Here is a 20,851-nt window from a genome sequence, read left to right as displayed (position 1 = left end):
AAACTGTTGGGAACCGCAGAAAGCTCAAACTGTCTGGGCCATGGATCTTCCAGCTCACTAGGAGCCTCTGTTGTTAGCACTTACAAGTGCCCTAGTCGTTTGCCCCGCCCCCACCCCACCCCGGCTTCTTCAGCTCCTTAGGTTCACGTCCAGTTTTTGTTCCTTTGACTTCGTTGATGACTCTTGACCATTATGGGCCACAGCACACAGCAGCAAAGAAAAGGGAAAAAAAAACTGGACTGGGGAATGGCACGTTGCCTGGTACCCCAGCCTTGTGCATGGCACACTGCCTGGTACCCCAACCTTGTACATGATACACTGCCTGATACCCCAGCCTTGTGCGTGGCACATTCCCTGGTACCTCAACTTTGTACATGATACACTGCGTGATACCCCAACCTTGTGCATGGCACACTGCCTGGTACCCCAGCCTTATGCATGGCACACTGCCTGGTATTCCTACCTTGGGATACCCAGGAAGTCTGTAGGGCCAGGGCAGCAGGCCCTGTGCAAGAGAATGTGCTAGCAGGTACAGTGCCTCTGAAGCTTTGGCTTCTCTATGCCCCGAAGGTTTGGGTCAGATCAGTATAGAAGTGTGAGCATGCTCAACAGCACTGTCTGTTAGGCAAGGTACTGGCGGGCTTCCCTAACTGACACTAGCAACGCCATTCTCTTGTGAAGCAGTCTCCGTTCAGAAAGGACCCGGACCCCTTCACAGAGCCTGCCTGTGGGTGCCTGAGAGGAGAGCTACTGCCCTCCCAGACTTACGAACCCTGCCGGAAATGGCATCTCTGAAACTAAACCGTTTTCCACAATAGGCCAACCAACCATCCACACAGTGTCTGTTTAAATCATTAATCTGGAGACCCTGTTTCTTCTGCATTTAAGCTCCAGAGCAAATGCTCTACCTTGGGTGACTTGTACAAAGCAGAAAACCATGTAACCATCGTGCATCCAACCACATGAATCTCTTTTCTCACCCATCAAGTTCAGAAAATTTTTTTAAGACCAGGATAATCATCTTTTATGAATTCTTAAGTAATTGATGCTTAAGATGAACACTTGAAAAAGCAACGCCAGTGGACAATGACCAGCACCTTCGGCTTCTCGGCACATTTGCCTTTGCCATAGTATCTTACTGATTAATTTTCCAGAACTCACTAGGCATACATCATTAACATACACGTATATGGGCAATTTGGTGAAATCTAAGCGTCTTTCTAAATCAGTGGGCATGGCATAGGGATGTGATTAAGATGAAGACAACGTGATCATACCTGGCTCCCAGAGAGGCTGGTGTTTGGGCTCAGAGGGCATCTGGGAAGTGGACTGGGGAGTCTGGGACCCAGCTAATCCCCCTCTAGGTCTGGGGGAGTGGTGAAGGGGCTGGAAGGAAGTGAACCTCATGTTTAATGTGATGGAGAGATAAAGAAGCCATGTGATCAGATAAGGCCTGGCCATGGGGTGTGCTGGGGAGGATTTATGGCGGTATGAAATTGGCTCCATTCCTGCAGGAAGAGGGGGCGGGCAGAGGGTCACAGATGGCAGGCGGAACCTCTCCCTCTGTAGGTGTGCCTGCAGCGCCATCCATCCTGGGTTTTATGACCTTGTCTGCTGCTGAGGCCGGTGGTCTCAGATGCTGTCTCCTGAGGTGCCCGACAGCTGGCAGGGCCCACGTTCTGCAAACTTACTCTTCAGTGGGCAGGAGTGCTGTGGTTTAGAGACCCACCTTAGTGATTAAAGCCAGCCTTCCAGCCAAAACAGTGTGCTACAACTTCCCAAGTCGCTGCAGCTCTGACACGTGGCCTTTATTGCTGGCAGCAGGGTGGATTCGGTCTTCCTTTTGTAAAGAAAATGAAACTCAAAGAAAGGGCCTCGGCAACCAGGGAGGTCTGCCAGTGCTGACCAGCCTTGCCCGGGAGCACACACATCCTTGACAGGACTAGGAGCAGCTGTCTCAGCTTCCTACAGTTCTCTTTTTACGTCTGTAACGTGGCCTGCTCCAAATCTGAATAGAGTGGCGTGGCCGTGGAATCCTGCCATAGATCGTTACCTGCCTCTTTCTCATTCTGAGTGCCTGTAGGAAACTAGTCAGCATGTTGGGATCGTAGGTGGTTTTTTTTTCCTTCTTTTTCTAAGAAACCACATTTGAATGGAAAGGTCCCCAGTCCGGCCAGTTTGGCACAGTGTCATTGGTACTGGCACTGGCTGCCTGGGCTCTTCAGCTCACATGCTTACCTGGCCTCATTCAGTTGATATTGGGGCCACATCCAAAGTTTAAAAGTCTCCACTGGCACACACTGCAAGCATGCCAGTTTCGGGACCTTTTGTTTTTGTTTTGTTTCCTTTTTTCTTTTTGACAGTGGTAGCATGATTTGAAGGTGTGTCTAAAGCTACCAGTAGCATGTTTTTGCGTGTGAAAATTTTTTAATTTATTTATTTATTAAGGATTTCTGCCTCCTCCCCACCACCGCCTCCCATTTCCCTCCCCCTCCCCGATCAAGTCCCCCTCCCTCATCAGCTCAAAGAGCAATCAGGGTTCCCTGACCTGTGGGAAGCCCAAGGACCGCCCACCTCTATCCAGGTCTAGTAAGGTGAGCATCCAAACTGCCTAGGCTCCCGCAAAGCCAGTACGTGCAGTAGGATCAAAAACCCACTGCCATTGTTCTTGAGTTCTCAGTAGTCCTCATTGTCCGCTATGTTCAGCTAGTCCGGTTTTATCCCATGCTTTTTCAGACCCAGGCCAGCTGGCCTTGGTGAGTTCCCGATAGAACATCCCCATTGTCTCAGTGTGTGGGTGCACCCCTCGCGGTCCTGAGTTCCTTGCTCGTGCTCCGTCTCCTTCTGCTCCTGATTTGGACCTTGAGATTTCTGTCCGGTGCTCCAATGTGGGTCTCTGTCTCTGTCTCATTTCATCGCCTGATGAAGGTTAATATTCATGAGGATGCCTATATGTTTGTCTTTGGATTCACCTTCTTATTTAGCTTCTCTAGGAACATGAATTATAAGCTCAATGTCCTTTATTTATGGCTAGAAACCAAATATGAGTGAGTACATCCCATGTTCCTCTTTTTGGGTCTGGCTTACCTCACTCAGGATAGTGTTTTCTATTTCCATCCATTTGTATGCAAAATTCAAGAAGTCCTTGTTTTTTACTGCTGAGTAATACTCTAATATGTATATATTCCATACTTTCTTCATCCATTCTTCCGTTGAAGGGCATCTAGGTTGTTTCCAGATTCTGGCTATTACAAACAATGCTGCTATGAACATAGTTGAGCATATACTTTTGTTGTATGATAGGGCCTCTCTTGGGTATATTCCCAAGAGTGGTATTGCTGGGTCCAGGGGTAGGTTGATCCCGAATTTCCTGAGAAACTGCCACACTGCTTTCCAGAGTGGTTGCACAAGTTTGCATTCCGACCAGCAATGGGTGAGTGTTCCCCTTTCTCCACAACCTCTCCAGCAAAGGGTATCATTGGTGTTTTTTATTTTAGCCATTCTGACTGGTGTAAAATGGTATCGTAAAGTTGTCTTGATTTGCATTTCCCTGATTGCTAAGGAAGTTGAGCATGGCCTTAAGTGTCTTTTGGCCATTTGAAGTTCTTCTGTTGAGAATTCTCTGTTCAGCTCAGTGCCCCATTTTATAATTGGGTTGATTAGCCTTTTACGGTCTAGTTTCTTGAGTTCTTTATATATTTTGGAGATCAGACCTTTGTCAGTTGCGGGGTTGGTGAAGATCTTCTCCCAGTAAGTGGGTTGCCTTTTTGTCTTAGTGACAGTGTCCTTTGCTTTACAGAAGCTTCTCAGTCTCAGGACGTCCCATTTATTCAATGAGGCCCTTAATGTCTGTGCTGCTGGGGTTATACCTTGGAAGTGGTCTCCTGTGCCCATGTGTTGTAGAGTACTTCCCCGTGTGAAAAATTTTTAAGTGAACCTGTCCCCCAGCTTCCTGCTGCGCACTCGTAAATAAACCTCACACCTGTCAGTGTCTGATTAGTTTTACAAAGCAGGGAAGGAGAGAGGGCAGGGAGTTTTCCTCTATACCAGGCAGAATGAAGTGCTTGAGGAACTTCTGTGGGCCACAGGTAGGAAACGGTTGGTTGGCTTGGGGCCATATAGGTGGATACCAAACATCACCACACGCTCTGGTCTGGTTTTAAGCCCCTCCCACCCCCATGGAGAAGATCTGTGCTTGGGGAAGGCACTTGTTAGGAATGGTCAAATTGGAAGGACAGAGGCCTTAGAGTACAAGCAAAGGCACAGTCAACACCGCTGTAGCCTAGGAGCCAAGGGGTGGGATTTTTTTTTTTAATCTCTAATAAATGTGTACTTAGGTGGAGTTAGTGGCCCTAACACAATGTAGATCTCTCCTTTTCATGTCTGCTTAATCCCCTCAAATGAGGGACACACAATTGAAACTCAGAAAGTAAAAATTACTCTTTAGCCACGGTGTGGAGAACTTCAGTGCCCACCCCAGCCATTTCCTGAGGCATTGAGTTCATCGTGCCCTTGTAGACTATTTGACAAAGTGTATTGTGTGCTAGAATTATGACTCGCAGGAATTCCTGTTGTTTCTGGGATTAATGGCATACGGGGGAGAAAATGTGGGTGTTCTCTGGAATTGCTTACATATATATAACCAAAAGATACGGCATCTAATTGGATGTCAGTGTGGCGATTTCTCAGAAAATTAGGAAGCAATCTTCCTCAAGACCCAGTAATGCCACTTTGGGGTATATATCCAAAGGATGCTCAATCGTGCCACAAGGACATGTGCTCAGCTATGTTCATAGCAGCTTTGTTTGTCATAGCCAGAACCTGGAAACAACCTAAATGCCCCTCGACCAAAGAATGGATAAGGAAAATGTGGTACATTTACACAATGATGTACTACACAGCAGAAAAAAATAACACCTTGAATTTTGTAGGAAAATGGATGGAGCTAGAAAACATTATTTTGAGTGTGGTAACTCAGATCCAGAAAGACAAATATCACATGTACTCACTCATAAGTGGTTTTAAAACATAAAGCAGAGAAAGCCAGCCCACAAACATAGTCCCAGAAAACTTACACAACAGTGTGGGCACTGAGAGAGACTTACATAGATCTAATCTACATGGGAAGTAGAAAGTCTAAAAAGACAAGATTTCCTGAGTAAATTGGGAGCATGGGGACCTTGGGGGGGGGGGGAAGGTTGAGGGGGGAAGTGAGAGGCAGGGAGGGGAGCAGAGAAAAATGTAGAGCTCAATACATATCAAAATTAAAAAAAAAGCAAAGAGATATGGCATATAGTAGAAGGAAGATGGTGGTGGTGGTGGTGGTAATGATGGTGACCATGATTGTTACTACCACTGCTTGTGTGACCTGTGCCGTCTGCGTGCACATCTTCAAGGGTGACCTCTGACGCTTCGTTCGGCTTTCCTCTTGCTAGCACTGGTAACTCCTGCCTGTATCCCCAGCCCATTGAAAGGGTCCTGGCTAGGATGATGTGATACCTCATTGCCTTGCTTTTAGGCCGGAGAATCACAAGTTCAACCTAGGGAGACACTACCTCAAAATAAAAATCCTAGAAAGGACTAACGGGTGACCGAGGTCACTCAGAGGTGAAGAAGGCGACTGGCCACCAAGCCTGACAACCTTGAGTTTGGCCCCGTGGATCCACCTGGTGGAAGGTGAGATCCAACTCCCACAGGTTGTCCTTGGACCTTCACGTGTTCACCGTGGTATGTGGCGCGCGTGCACACAAGTAATTAAATGAAAAAAGGAGTGGATACAGCTCAGTAGCCAAGAAGTTGTCTTTCATACACAGAGCTACTCTCTACAAAAATCTATGATCATAGCTTGGCTAAGCTATTGTGGTTTGTAAGCAAATGAGTATTGATACAGGGACTTGGGTAGTTTCAATTTTTTAAAATACCTATTCATACTACGTTGTCAGTCCATCGATCCTGCACCCTGTTGATGGGCTCGGTACCATTGTAAGCCCTAGGGATTAATGGTGAACGAACATGGCAAAGTCTCCACCCTCACTGAATTTTATCCTGGTGGGCAAATAGGTTTCAGGGCCAGCAGTGGGAAGAGATTTGGGGGAGGTGGGAGTGGGGGGGGGGCTTCTTTTACAGATGCCAAGAAAGTGTTCTCTAGTGGAGTATGCTGTGCAGGGACCCAGGTGAGATAGAACATACATGATTATGTGTGGAGAGAATGGTGAGATGGGAAGAAATGGTAACCGTGAGACCCTAAAGCAGGAATGTGGAGGGCCTGCAAGGAGGCCCTTGGGATGGGAGCGGCGTTCAGGAAGTCAGTAGGAGGATATGGCAGGGTTTGAGCTCTTAGTACACATGATGCAATCTGACTGACCTTTCTGTTTTCGGGGACCATGGACAAGCATGGACATAGGATGCCAGTCAGGGTACCACTACAGTAGCCTCAGGTTATGGGATGACCAGTAGGGTCAGCATAGAGACTGGGGTAAGAACCCAAAAGCATAGGAAGACCTTGGGAAGGGAAACACGTATTGCTTGAGATGGCTTAGACACCTAAGCAGAGACATGTCATCACCCACTGTTGTCACTGGTCTGGATCTTGGCAGGTAGGAGGCTGGGCAGAAGTGTGAAGACGGGCATTGTTGGCATAGAGCAATGTTGAGGTGGAGGAATGGGGTGTGGATCAGCCAGTGTGACTGGAGAGGTTGTGCAGACATGACGGGCATGGGGGCAGGGCTCAGCTGGCTGGGTTGGTTTTCCCAACAAAACCAAGGGCATTCATCACCTCAGAGGCAGGAGGCTCTCTGAAGTCATTTAGGCAGAGGGCAGATATAGCAGAACGTAGCCCCGCTTACAGTCAGTGGCTGTGGCTTAGAATAAGCCCTGTGAGCAAAGTGCAGTGGGGTTTCCCTGTGACCGAATGCAGCGGCCTGAGATAGCCCAGTGGAGAGGAGTAGAAAGCAGGGCGGGAAGAGGTAGTCAGCAGGAGACCCCTGGCCCTAGTGGGGGGGGACTGTGAAAGCAGGAAGTCATGGTTGGAGAATAGGGTTGTTGGCGATGGCTCACACCTGCATGTAATTGAGGCTATGGAAACAGGAGAATCAGCCTCATCTGCAACCTAGGCTTCATGAGACTATCCGAAAGGAAAAAATAAATGAGATTTGGAGGTGGTGCCCAACCAGGGGTTGACTTGGTGCTCTGGACATAGATAGCCGTGGTTGAATGCAAATGCATTGGAAGGGAGAGAGTTCCAGAAACAAGATGCAGCGGTGTCGGGAAATCCCTCAGGGACATGAGTGGCACAACTAGGGGGTGTGCAGAGGGAAGGGCAGTTTGCCTGGCTGGTAAAGTCTTCCTGGAATTGGGGTTGGGGTGTGGAACCCAGAGTTGAAGAAAACTCAGCAGGTAGAGAATGGTTTAGTGACACGCGCGCGCACACACACACACACCACACACACACACACACACACACCACACCACACACACACACACACACCACACACACACACACACACCACACACACACCACACACACACACACACACACACACACACCACACACACACACACACACACACACACACACACGTCTCTGTCAGACCAGGGCAAGGGCCCATTAGCCTGAGAGAGCCGCCACAGGCGCCTTCCCTGAGTCTAGGTGAAGAGAGCAGAAGGGACTTTTGTGTGGGACAGGACATTGCCTGGGTGTGGGAAGGAATGAAATCACAGTAGCAGATCACAGGAAGTTTGGGTGAGAGGGGAGCAGAGGCACGGGAGACAGGCTGTCTCTGAGACTGTGGCGTTTGTCCCAGAGTGCTGAGGTGAGACACAGCCCTGTCATTTCTCTGTTACTGCTTCCCTCAGCTCCGCACAGAGCCTGACATAGAAGATGGCAGTGTGTGTTCTCATGGGCAAGACAAAAAACAAATGAATTATATGCAAAGAAAGAAAATATCAAGCCAGATTATTTATTTATTTATTTATTTGTTTGTTTGTTTGTTTTTTGGTTTTTCGAGACAGGGTTTCTCTGTGGTTTTGGAGCCTGTCCTGGAACTAGCTCTTGTAGACCAGGCTGGTCTCGAACTCACGGAGATCCGCCTGTCTCTGCCTCCCAAGTGCTGGGATTAAAGGCGTGCGCCACCACCACCCGGCAAGCCAGAATTATTTATCCTCAAACCAACAAACAATGAAAAGAAGCATGAGTTGGTCTTTGGAAGAAAGGGGATCTTTGGCCATAGTACAGTAGAGCTTAGGCAGATTCATATATTTCGACCGAGGAGATGGAAATCACAAGCAAAGGCTACAGGGGTGTGGGGTGAGTTGAAGCCTTCCCGCCTATAGAAATGGTGCATGGGCCGGGGACTTTGTAATTTAGAAGTGAATTTTGATATTGCTTGCTAAATAGAATTCCTAACGTCATAACATGTTAAAGGTTCGTCATTTCTTGTAAACTAGGTTTAAAAGATTAAAGTTGTAACATCCTTTTAAGTTAATAGGCTTGGCGTTTCAGCCCAGACGTCAAATTCTGGAGCTCAGTTTATTCATTCCGTTCATGTGCAGCACCCGGAAACTGGAGGACATGATTCCCGTGTGGTCTTCAAAGACTCATAAAAGACTCATAAGGAAGATTTGTTAATCAGTGGGTGTCTCTTCTAAGATGAACTGTGGTATTACGATAAATGCTGTTTTCCTAAGCGTCAAGACGGACCCCCATCCTGGGTTATATTGTTAACCGTATTTCTGCAACAAATCGAGAGAAGTGTCTCGCCCTGGGAAGTGTGTTCTGCAGCTGCTAGACTGTTGTCATGCCCCTTCTTGTTGTCGTTTTAGTGACAGCTATATTGTGCGTGTCAAGGCTGTGGTTATGACCAGAGATGACTCCAGCGGGGGATGGTTCCCACAGGAAGGAGGCGGGATCAGTCGCGTTGGGGTGTGTAAGGTGATGCACCCCGAAGGCAATGGACGAAGCGGCTTTCTCATCCATGGTGAACGACAGAAAGACAAACTGGTAATGACAGACCCACATCGCGGCCGTTAAAATTGCAATGACTGGTTTCTGTACATATAATCCTCCCTTTCCAGTGCTGTCTCTTGGCCGCACACCATATAGAGCGCATGCCACAAGGGTATTCGACCATCTTGTTTGCTTCTTTGATTGATCAAGGTGTGCAGTTATGACAGGTATTAGAATCAAAAGCATGTTCTTTGTCATTACAAATCGTGTAACAGTAAACTGGAATCAGGGTTTTCCATGGGAGATTTAGGTGGGACAGCGTCACCTAGCATTGGTTCCTTCTAAGTAAATATTTGTCTGAAAGAAACCAGAGCTTAGGGGCTGGGGGACATGGTCTGGAGTATATGAGCGTTTGCTGTGCAAGCATGAAGACCTCCTGAGTTTGGATCCCTGTAGCCACATAAAAACACACTGGCCTGTACCCCCAGCACTGTGGGAGACAGAGACAGAGGATCCCCATGTCTTACTGACCCCAGCCTTAGCTCCAGGTTCAGTGAGGCACCCGAAGCAGAGGAATAGGATGCAGGTGGCAAAGCAGGGCCCCTGACGTCTTCCTGTCGCCTCCGCTCACTAAAGTGCACACACACCACACCAACACATAACAGCCTTTATTTTGTAATAATAGCAAAGCAGCTTTGGGATAAGAAAATCACACACAGTAACATGGCACTTCTATAAGTAATTGCACATGCTTAGAAAAATGCATGGGAGGCAGAGGCAGGTGGATCTCTGAGTTCGAGGCCAGCCTGGTGGTCTACAAGAGCTAGTTCTAGGACAGGAACCAAAGCTACAGGGAAACCCTGTCTCAAAAAAACAAAACGAAACAAAACAAAATGCATGGGAAAGTGAGTCTTACCCCAAGGATGCAATAGCTTGCGGTGTCATGGAGGAACCTGGACGACCAGTTACACTACGGTCTCTGGTAGGGAGGAAGGTAGACCGTCCAAGCCCCGTTGATTCTTTGGAGGGTGGGTACTGCCAGAGCTTGTGCTCTAGGGCCCCATGCATGCCAAGCATGTGCTTTACCACTGAATGTATCCCCAGTCCATGCTAGTCTCCCTCACCTTCCTGCCTACTCTCTTGGTCAGAATTGAACCCAGAGCCTTGCGCCGGATGGGCAAGCACTTCTGTGTCGGGTGCCGTGTGTCCCCGATTCTAAGTCTCCTTTAGACTGACTACGCTCAGCATAGTCTGCTTTCCACTGTCGTTGGAAGTAGAGATTCAGAACCTATAGTGACTGAAAGTGTGGTGCATTGGGTAAGGTCTCCCAGAGGAAATGCTCATGGCTCCATGCTAAGTTGGTGCTGCATTTGAGAGCTGGACAGGTTTTATGTATGAAGTGTGTAGATAGGCTCTTTCTTTTTTTCCCCCCAACCACTTCTTATGGTTGAAGAAAATTACCAAATAGATAAGACAGAATAGCTTGTAAATATCACTGATACATTAACTGGAATGCCGCTGTACACTTTATTCCTTCCTAAAAATTCTCCCAGTGTAGGCAGTGTGACCACACTATAAAGAAAACAAAGTGGCCAGGTTTGGTGGTGCACACCTTTAATCCTAGCACTTGGGAGGCTGAGGCAGGCAGGTAGATTTCTCTTAAGTTCAAGGCCAGCCTGATTTACAACACAGGAGAAGCTCCAGACCAGCCTACATAGTGAGAGAGACCCTGTCTCTCTGTCTGTCCGTCCGTCCGTCTATCTCTGTCTCTCTCTCTCTCTCTGTCTCTCTCTCTCTCTCTCTCTCACACACACACACACACACACACACACACACACACACACAGAGAGAGAGAGAGAGAGAGAGAGAAGAAAAATAAATAAGATTTTAGAAAAAAGTGGCTTGGGTACCATGTGCCTGGCACGTGCGTGCCCCCAGCTAAGCCCAAGGTTAGCCCATTAGTTAGCTGATGCTCAGGGCATGATTTCGTGTTCTTTTTTTTTTTTTTTTGATTTTTCGAGACAGGGTTTCTCTGTGGTTTTGGAGCCTGTCCTGGAACTAGCTCTTGTAGACCAGGCTGGTCTCGAACTCCCAGAGATCCGCCTGCCTCTGCCTCCCGAGTGCTGGGATTAAAGGCGTGCGCCACCACCGCCCGGCTATGATTTCGTGTTCTTGGGGACCATATTTGGTACAGCATTACACAGACCCCCAAAATTGAAGCAGGGTCATGGCGCACAGCTGTGCGTGTTTTCTTTTTCACACGCCTTTTGTTGGTGTGTGAAGAGCTGGGCATCATCTCACTTCCTTGTCGCTGACATTCTCTTCAAGGGCTTTCCTGTACTGCTCACACACTAGTGTGGCGTTCCGCTGTTAGCCATCTCCTTAGTGTCCCCCCTCATCACCATAGTATTGTGAAGACACATTTAACTGCGTTTTTCCACATTCCACCGTTCCTGATTTTAAAGAAATAATTAGAAACCGCGCAGTGGTAGCTCAAGTCTTTAATCCCAGACTTGAGAAGTAGAAGAAGGTGGACCTGTTGAGCTCTGAGTTCAAGGCCAGCCTGGTCTACAAGGTGAATTCCAGTACATCCAGGGCTACACAGAGACACCCTGTCTTGAAAAGCAAAACAAAACAAACATCAACAATGAAAGAGAGAGAGAGAGAGAGAGAGAGAGAGAGAGAGAGAATATATGAATTTGGGGCCTGATTTTCATGACCTTTAGTGTATAGCTGTTACTGTGTGAGATTTTCCTTTAACTTTGAGGTCATAGGTTTTAAATTGCTATCATTTCAATAAAATAATAGTAGTCTCCGTTGATTTCTTATGAATGACCTCATATGGTTTCCTACTTGCTAAAAAGCTGTCACTTGCCAGCCAGATGGCCCAGCGTCTGAGGGCTCAGGCAGACAAGCCTAATGGTGAGTTCAGTCCCTGGGACCCACATAGTAGGAGAGCACAGATTCTTGTAGGCTGCCCTCTGACCTCCACACATGCCCGCACACACGTGCACACACAAAAATAAGTGTTTTTAGTCCTTTGCGTGACTGAGTTACCTGCCAGTGTCCTTTGCGTATCTATCTCCTGGAACTTTTCTTTTTTGTGTTCTGCCCTGGTGTTATGAGTTATTTGTCTTTACCTGCCTTGTTTAGATTTTAAAAATGTGTTTCTTGTCTTTTTTCCCTTTCATTGGTATTCTTGTTCTGCAAAATTTCAAGAGGGATTCTTTGATTTGCACCCTCTCTTTCTAGTCTGTTACCAGACTATCCCTTTCTAGTCTGTTACCAGACTATCCCTTTCTAGTCTGTTACCAGACTATCCCTTTCTAGTCTGTTACCAGACTATCCCTTTCTAGTCTGTGAAGGGTTCTGGATACTTAGGGCTATTTCTCCTGGGTTTCTTCTGGATTGTCAACCTAGAATAGTCTCCATTTCTGGCTTTTTGAGATAGGCTCTCCTATAGCCCAAACTGGCTTTGTAGCCAGGGATGACCTTGAACTCCTAATCTTCCCGTCTACTACTCCCAAATTCCAGGATTACAGGCCTGTACCACCACACCCAGGTTTAAAATAGCCCAAGTTGAGACGGTCTAACCCAGCCCCTTCCTTTCAAACTGCATTTTGAACTTGTGTCTTCCCAGTGACTTATACATAGTAACTACAAATGTTTTCCATTTTGTCCAAGGACCTGACATGAATAACCTCTGTTGTATTCATGCCACATCCAAAAGGGGAAGAGACTGTCTCCATGTTATAATTCAGTGCATTGCTTCCCTGGGTTCAGGATGGTGCCATCCTCCAGGTGTTCCTTTTCTCCACCATCCGTTTTCCCCATCTCTCCCTACCTCCTCCTGCTCCCTTCGCACCTGGTGGCATTTCTGTCCCACATCCGTCCACCTGCTGTGCTTTATTTTCCTAACCCCCACTTTGCCTGCTTCGCTCTGGGAAATCTGGATTCCGGCCCCCACTCCTACACCATTTGCAGCTACAGTGGCATCTCTTTGATCTCCCTGCTCTGTGAGGCGATGGGAGCCACCGGAGCCCTTGAGGCTCTGAAGGAGCTCTGAAAGGGGGCGGGTCGTTGAAGGAAACCCCTTTAACCACGAGGGGAAATGTGAGGTGGTGGTTGGCTGAGCCTGAGATGGAGGCCTCCTTCCCTGTAATCAGCTGGGCACGAAGTGCTTTTTTCATAGGAGTGTATGGGGATTTGTTCCAAGGTTCTAGAAGTCAACATTGTGTGTGTGTGTTTGCGTGCGTATGTGTGTGCATGTGCGTGTGTTTTACTTCTGTATTGGAGTCTGTGAGTTTAACTGACATTGCTTCTACATATACCCATTTATAAGTTGTCGGAGAATTTTTGGTAATTGGCTGCTGAGAAATTGTATGCAAACTGAAGCTTTGCGGCCTAGACTGGCCTGAAAACTCAACAGTATAGTCCAGGCTGACCTCCAACACGTTCAATTTTTATCACCCGTGCTCTACCTTCCAAATGCTGGGATTAAGAAGAAAGTGTGTTGGGACTCAGGTCTGTGCCCCCATTATCTGTCCCCCTTTCTTATAATTGTAGATATTCTTCCTAGATTGTATATCAGAACTTAACTGGTAACTTTTTTTTTTTTTTTTGTGGGGTAGGGTGGTTTTGGAGACAGGGTTTCTCTGTGTAGCCCTGGCTGTCCTAGAGATCTGCCTGGTGGGCTTGGTTTTTAAGACAGGGATTCAGGTAGTCCAGGCTGGCCCCAGTTCTTAGATGAGGATGACCTTGCACTTCTGATCCTCCTGCTCTGTCTCCCAATAGTACAGGCATGTGTTTATGTGCCCGGTTTATCTGATGCTGGGGACCCAGGGCATGCTGGACCATAGGAAGGCCTCCTTCAGACCAAGCTGCACCCCCAGCCCACCATTGTTTCTCATGCCTCCTTCCGTGGAAACTGCTGTTTAATCCTTCATCTTGCACGAATGTCTTACTCGGGCCTGATTCTGTGGTTGTCTGGAGAAGAGAACGTGGTGTTTGTTGGATTGGGCCAGTCTTCAGGATGGTGTCACATTTCATCCAGCATTATACAAAGAGATTTCTTTTTTGCTTTATGTCCTTTGTGGCTAGGAAGGCCCAGGGATTGAGTTAGAGCCCCAGCCCTTCTTTGAGACAAGCTCTCATTACACAGTCCTCACTGGCCTTGAACTTGGCAGTTCCTATGCCTCTGTCTCCCTGGAGCTAGATTACAGCCCTGTGCTACCATACCCGCTCCACACCCCCTTATGTCTCCCCCACTCGCCCGTCAATTATTTCATTCCACAGTGCATATTTCATAGTCGGAAGGCAGGGCTAGAGAGATGGGCTCAGCAGTTAGGAGCACTTCCTGTTCTTACAGAGGACCCGGGTTCAATTCCCAGCACTCACGTGGCAGCTCACAACTGTCCGCGACTCCAGTTCCAGTGAATCTTGGTACCTTTGCACTAGCATACATGTGGACAAAACACTGATGCACATATAAATACGTAAAATCTCTTTTTTAAAAAAGTAGGTCAGAGGACAGATGGTTTATCAGAGAGGACCTGGGTTCAATTCCCAAAACCCACATGGCAATTCATCACCATCTGTAACTGCAGCCCCAGAGGATCTGACATTCTCTTCTGGCCCCCACAGACTCCAGACATTCACATGGTACACAGGCTTACATGCGGCAAAACATCCATACATATAAAGCAAAATAATAATTGGGGGAAAAGTGTTTAATTATCGGTTAATGTCCAAAACTCTGATTTTTTTTTAAACTTGTAAGTTCAGATTTTATTATTAGGAGTGGGAGTGTCCAGTTATTTCCTTCGAGGCAGCGAGCTCAGTTTGCTCATTTTCAAAAAAATCTCTGCCAAATACCCAATTAGCTATACCTGGTCTCTTGGTTGATCTTTTAATAAAACGATGATTCCCAGAGAGCAACCTGTGCTGATGGCGATGGCACATGCCTGAAGTCCCAGCACTTGAGACGTGGAGGCAGGGAGATCGGGAGTTTGAAGTCAGGTTCAGCTGTTCATCACATCCAAGGCCATCCCGGGCTACACGAGAGACCCAGTCCTAAAATGGAGGGGAAAGGGAAGAAGTTAATTCAGCCTACAAAGGAGCCCGCTGCACAGAAGAGACAGTCGTACCAGCCAGTACGGCGACAGTCACCCTGCTTCCTTGTTCAGAAGAGGACAGGCTTGGGAACCCCACTCTATTCTGACCCTGTATCTGTCTGTGTACGCCAGGCTTTCTTCATCACGGGTACCTACCAAAGCAGTGTGTTCCCACCGAAGGCTGAGTATAAAGAAGCTGGTGTGAGAATCCAGTTGTGTCTGCTTTGGATCATGCTGTGAAGTATTAAGGACGTTCCTGAGAAACCCGAGCGGACGTCGTGCTTGGTGAAGGCTTTAAGCCACACACCACTGCCGCACTGCGGGTTTCGTGCTGCTGTGCTGCCGTTATATCGTCCTCCCTTTCCCGCAGACAGGTCCACACGGAGGAAGATGGCAGAAGTGCTAGGGTGGTGCTCTCCCACTTGGGACTACAGGAAAGGGGATGGAGATTAAGGAGGCACTCAGAAGCCCACAGATCAGATTTGGGGAACTATTTATGTGTAACAGCATAGATGGTAGTGTTGTTTGGGAGAGGGGCCATGTATATGGTCTGTGGTTAAATGAATCCATGTCTGTATAGGAGAACATCACACAGTCATTGAACAGAATCGTTAACTCCTGTCTCTAGAATGTTGGGGGTGTCTGTTTAGCTTCCGTTCTCTCCCTACCCCCCCCCCCCTGCTAGAAATCAAATCAAATCCAGGACCTTAGGCATGTAAAGCACATGATCTTCCACTAGGCTGCATACATACACACACATTCCCCAAGACATGATTTTTTTTCATTTTTATGTTATGTTTATGAATGTTTTGCTGTTTGCATGTGTACTGCATGTGTGCCTAGTACCCACGGAGGTCAGAAGAGGTTGTTTGATCCCATAGAACTGGAGTTACGGGTGGTTAAGAGCCACCGTGTGGGTGCTGGGGACTGAATCTGGGTCCTCTGCAAGGGCAGCAATTGTTCTTAATAGCTGAGCCATCATCTCTCCAGCCCCGCAAGGCATCATTTTAAGGAAGACAAAAGACCCATTGCAGAAGCAATTTATAGGAATGGTTCTGCTGAAACACAGTTCATATGTAAAGAAGGAACAAGGCAGCCTGGTCTACAAGAGCTAGTTCCAGGACAGGCTCCAAAACCACAGAGAAACCCTGTCTCGAAAAACCAAAAAAAAAAAAAAAAAAGAAGAAGGAACAAGGGCCAGGTCTGTGCTCTCCACGACCGTGGGAAACAAATCTGGAGATACTGGAGTGGGAGAGGAACATGGCCGGGGCAGGGGCTCAGTTGGTAGGGGACTAGCGTGCACACAGTCGCGGGTTCAGTCCCCAGCATGGTTTGAGATACAGCCTGTAATCCCAGCATGCAGGAGGATTTAGAAGGTCATCTTCAAATACTTGGAGAGTTCAAAGCTACCGAAAAGAAATGGTTAGACAATGATAGCCAGAGACTAATTTTTTTTTTCATTCTAAAAATACGGGAAAATTGAGTCTCTTTGTTTTAGCAAAGAAAAAAATTAATAACTTGGGGCTTTGAATTGAAGCCTTTGGATTCTAAAATGGGTGGCATTTGTTAGTTAAAGCCTTGATTATTCGGACTTCCCCAGTTTGGAACGAAGCTGGGCTGGCATTTAGTCATTGGGCTATTCTTAGGGGAAAATGACCATGATAAGCAATTTAATCATAAATAGAATTATAAGGAGCTGTCCTCTTCAATACAATGTTATAAAATTAACATTCAGTGTTGCTTTTAATATGCCAATTATACTATTGTTATTAATTTAGAAAACATTTAGTAAGCGGTATTTTATTTCTTACTGCTTTGACATATTCTTGAAATTTGTACTATTCTTTAGTTTCGATTTACCCTAATTTAGGTAAACTTTTATTCTCTTGCCCTTCATTTAGGCTAGATTGACAAGCTTACGTGGTGTTAATGGCGGGACTTTGCAAAACAAGGTCAAGGCTGTGAAAACCCTGTAGAGTCGCTTTGGTGTTTGTAATAAAGCTGTTGAATAGTTTGGGATTTTTATTAATGAGAATATGAAGTTGATATTTGCTGGATTGCAAAGCTTCTAAAACATGAACTAAACGGTGTCTGTCATCAAGAGCGCTGATTAGAAGGGGAGTTAAGCTATAGTGTATCTTGCCATCTAAGATTAATTAGGTGAGAAATTATTAGAGAATATTGAATCCGGTACAGAATTAATTGTGAATGGAGCGAGTAGAATCTGAGAAGTCCTGGGGAGTCATGTGACCCTGTTCAGTTCCTCGGTGTTTTCAGAACACAGTCTTGTTCTTGCTCATAACATTGATGGTGTTTTCAGTCTTAGGGAAACAGGACCAGGTTCTGTGTAAAGATGAAAAGCCGTTCCTTAGGCTCGGTCGTTAGGAACACAGAGAGCGTTCATAATCCTAATGTACAGTTAGTAGTAACGCCACCAGCTTAGAACTGCAGCAGCTGACTTGGAAGCCATACACACAGGAAGTGGACCCAGTGACTGACAGCATAGGGGGACAGAGAAACAACGCAGAGATAGCCACAGGAGTTCTGAGCCAGAGCGAGCGAGCAGACCAGGGTTGACAGTGCCGGATGTGAAGAAGCTGGGAAAGATTTAGTCATGTTCAGTTTGTTGAATCCACAGACACAGACCTGTTGGGACCAGGAGGGAAGGCAGGTGACAACAGGACAGAAGCCCCAACACTGAGGGGCCAGGAGAAGGAGGAGTGGGGTGCAGGAAGACAGGACAGTGAGACTTAACTGAGCCCGTGTGCAGGGAACAGCAGAGATTGGTGGTCAGTGGGAATCATCTGTTTCTTCCACCTGGAGAGGTACACCCATGAAGACCAGGGGCCAGGGTCCTTCCGTTAGTGGCCATCAGTGATGGTTCTCGGTTAGGCTTGCAACAGACACCGCCATGATTGTCCCACAAGTAACCAGCCTGTGTTTCAATCCTTCAGGTGGTACTGGAATGCTATGTCAGAAAGGACTTGGTCTACACCAAAGCCAATCCGACGTTTCATCATTGGAAAGTTGACAATAGGAAGTTTGGTCTTACTTTCCAAAGCCCTGCGGATGCACGAGCCTTTGACAGGGGCGTGAGAAAAGCCATTGAAGACCTTATAGAAGGTACTGGATTTGTCACTGCACCCTTAGAGGGACTGTGGAGTGTTCCGGGTTCTTTTTCATTCCCACAGTCTGCCATCTTATATACATGGCTTGTTTGTAGGAAGTTTCCCTGTGGGTTTGTGGTTCCCCCATTTCACCAGTGCCGGCCATCGAAAGGGATGTGCCTGCTCTTGAGATTGTTTACTGTTTCATGTCAGTAGCTAGTGTGTAACACAAAGGGGTCCCTTAGAAGAATGTGAGCCGGGGTGGGACAGATGGCTCAGCAGTTGAGGGCAGTGGCAGCTCTTGCAGAGGACCCAGGTTAGGTTTCCAACCCTCCCAGCGCCTAAAACTTGGCTAATGGCCACCAGTAACCCAAGTTCCAAGGAAGCCAACGCCATCTTCTGGCCTCTACAGACACTGCACATGCGTGGTCTGCAGATTTACATGCGTGCAAAGCACCCATACATCTAATTTTTTTTTTTTAATTTTAAAACAAACTAAGCCAGCTGGGCAGTTGTGGCATATACCTTTAATCCCACTTGGGAGGCAGAGGCAAGTAGGTCTCTGTTAGTTCAAGACCTTAATTCCAGCACTCGGGAGGCAGAGGCAAGCAGATCTCTATGAGTTCAAGACCAGCCTGGTCTACAGAGCAGGTTCTAAGACTGGCTCCTTAGCTACTGAGAAACCCTGTCTCAAAAAAAAAAAAAAAAAAAAAAAAGGAAGGGAAGAAAAGAAAGAAACTAAGCCAGGTATTTAATTTGAAACATAAAAGGCTGGAACTCTGCACAGAAAGAATAAGTTACAAATTACTTCTCTTGTGTGCAAATGCACACAAACAATAGGATTCCTTTTTTCTTTTTAAGAACAATAGAATTCTTACACTATTTCAAGTTAATAGAATTTAAAACTATATCATGTGCTGGTTGTTGTGGCACACACCTTTAACCCCAGCACTCGGGAGGCAGAGGCAGGAGGATCTTTTTAAATTTGAGGACAGCCTGGTCTACATAGCAAGTTCCCGCTGATAGCCAGGACTGTATAGAGAGGCTCTGCCCCACCCCCCAAAAAAATGAAAAGAAAAGTGTAAAGTGGGGGCCCCCAGACGGCTCAGTGATTAAAACCCTTGATGCGAAAACCTGACAACCCAAATCCCGTCCCTGGAACCTGCAGCGGGGGCAGAGGAGGGACCCCATCCCTAGAACTTACTATTCAAAGAAAGTGCGTTTGAAATATATTTACAGTCATCAACAGCCTTCAGAGACTGGGAATAGCAATGAATAATTTTATACAGGAGAAATATTTTAAGATATCTTATCACTGAATTTACGACAGTGGTGAGAAGATGGTCAAGTGGCCTGGAGAGACGGCCCAGTGCTTGAGAGCACAGGCTGCTCTTCACGGTACCAGGGTTCGATTCCCAGCACCCACATGATAGTTCACAGCCTATAACTCCAGTTTCAGGAGATCCCCTTCTGGCTTCCTGGGACACCAAACGCACAATTAGTATACGAACGTGCAGGCAAAAATACTCCACAGACATAAAAAAAAAGTAAGTTCTAAGACGATAGTGAAACGCTCTCGTCATCAGATGGCAATTGAGCCTGTTTTTAACCGTTAGGGGGCTGTACGGTGAATCTGCTACAAATCGAAAGGGTTGTTTCTGCCGGGGTACAGGCAGCGCACGACCACAGCCTTGAGGGGCCTTCGGCCATAAGCATTCAAATTCACCACTCTGCACAGTTTAGTCACAGGTCAGTGTTTAAGGTACCGGGACCCTGAGGCGTGGTGACACCAAAGTCAGGATTGAAAGAAATGATTACCAAAATGATTATTTCATTTGCTTAAGAGATGAGATTTGAGCTAGGGAGATGGTTCAGTGGGTAACGTTGCTTCCTGCCAAGCCAAACAACCTGAGTTTGGTTCCTGGGACCCACATGGTGGAGGGAAATGACCAGTTTCCAGAAATTCATTCTCTCTCTCTCTCTCTCTCTCTCTCTCTCTCTCTCTCTCTCTCTCACGCACGCACACCACTTTATATATGTGTTTCTCTTGACTTGAGTTTCTCTTCAGGTATATCTATTGAATTGACCACCACATTCCTGGCTCCTGTTCATGGGAGAAGTGGGGTTGCTTCACTATTTGCAGCTAGATAAAGAAGTGAACAAGAAAGTTGAACTTGAACCACCAGGCCATCTCATGATGGGATTAGCTGGATTTTCTAACAGAAACCTCAATTTTGACTTGGAAAAAGCAACGCCAAGTCCTGGGGTTCTGACAGCGCGTGTCTGCTAACAACACAGCTCCCATAGTATGGCCAGGGAGTGCAAGGTCTGAGTTCAGAAGGAGAGGTGGGGATTAGGGCTTCTTCAGCAGGAGGTGAGACGATCAGGGCAGTGAAAGCCCCGCTTTTCTGAGGCTGAGTAGGTCTAGCTGAGAGAGCTTTGGCGTTTCCCTTCCTTCGGTACAAAAGTTAAAGTAATGGGAACCACAGCAGGTAAAATTAATTTGGGGAGCATCATGGCTAGAGCCAAGGGGAATGATTTAAAATACTGAATCCCCGTGTGATTATATGCTAGGGTCGGTGTCCTGACAGAGTGGAAGATACTTTAAGATAACACTTTTTTTTTTTTTCAGGATAGGGATAATCAGTGATGATAATTCAGTGGTAAAGTTGCCCGTGGTGTCCATG

At 46.9% G+C, this 20,851-nt stretch overlaps 1 protein-coding gene across 2 annotated transcripts in view; it reads left to right on the top strand.

The window, feature by feature from the left end:
* Positions 1 to 20,851, top strand: part of Spred2 (sprouty related EVH1 domain containing 2) — a 109,090-nt gene that overhangs the window by 67,215 nt on the left and 21,024 nt on the right. For both annotated transcript variants that reach the window (XM_041669138.1, XM_041669139.1), the window contains exons 2-3: positions 8,821 to 8,998; positions 18,012 to 18,180. In XM_041669138.1, the coding sequence (XP_041525072.1) occupies positions 8,821 to 8,998; positions 18,012 to 18,180 (347 nt within the window). The remainder of the gene's footprint in view (positions 1 to 8,820; positions 8,999 to 18,011; positions 18,181 to 20,851) is intronic.

The sequence above is a fragment of the Microtus oregoni genome, unplaced genomic scaffold (genome assembly GCF_018167655.1).
Source record: "Microtus oregoni isolate MIOR12 unplaced genomic scaffold, Mior012 000019F_ref0000042, whole genome shotgun sequence".
NCBI lineage: Eukaryota > Metazoa > Chordata > Mammalia > Rodentia > Cricetidae > Microtus > Microtus oregoni.
Note: the sequence above shows the minus strand (reverse complement) of the source record. Positions and strands in the feature narration are given on the sequence as shown.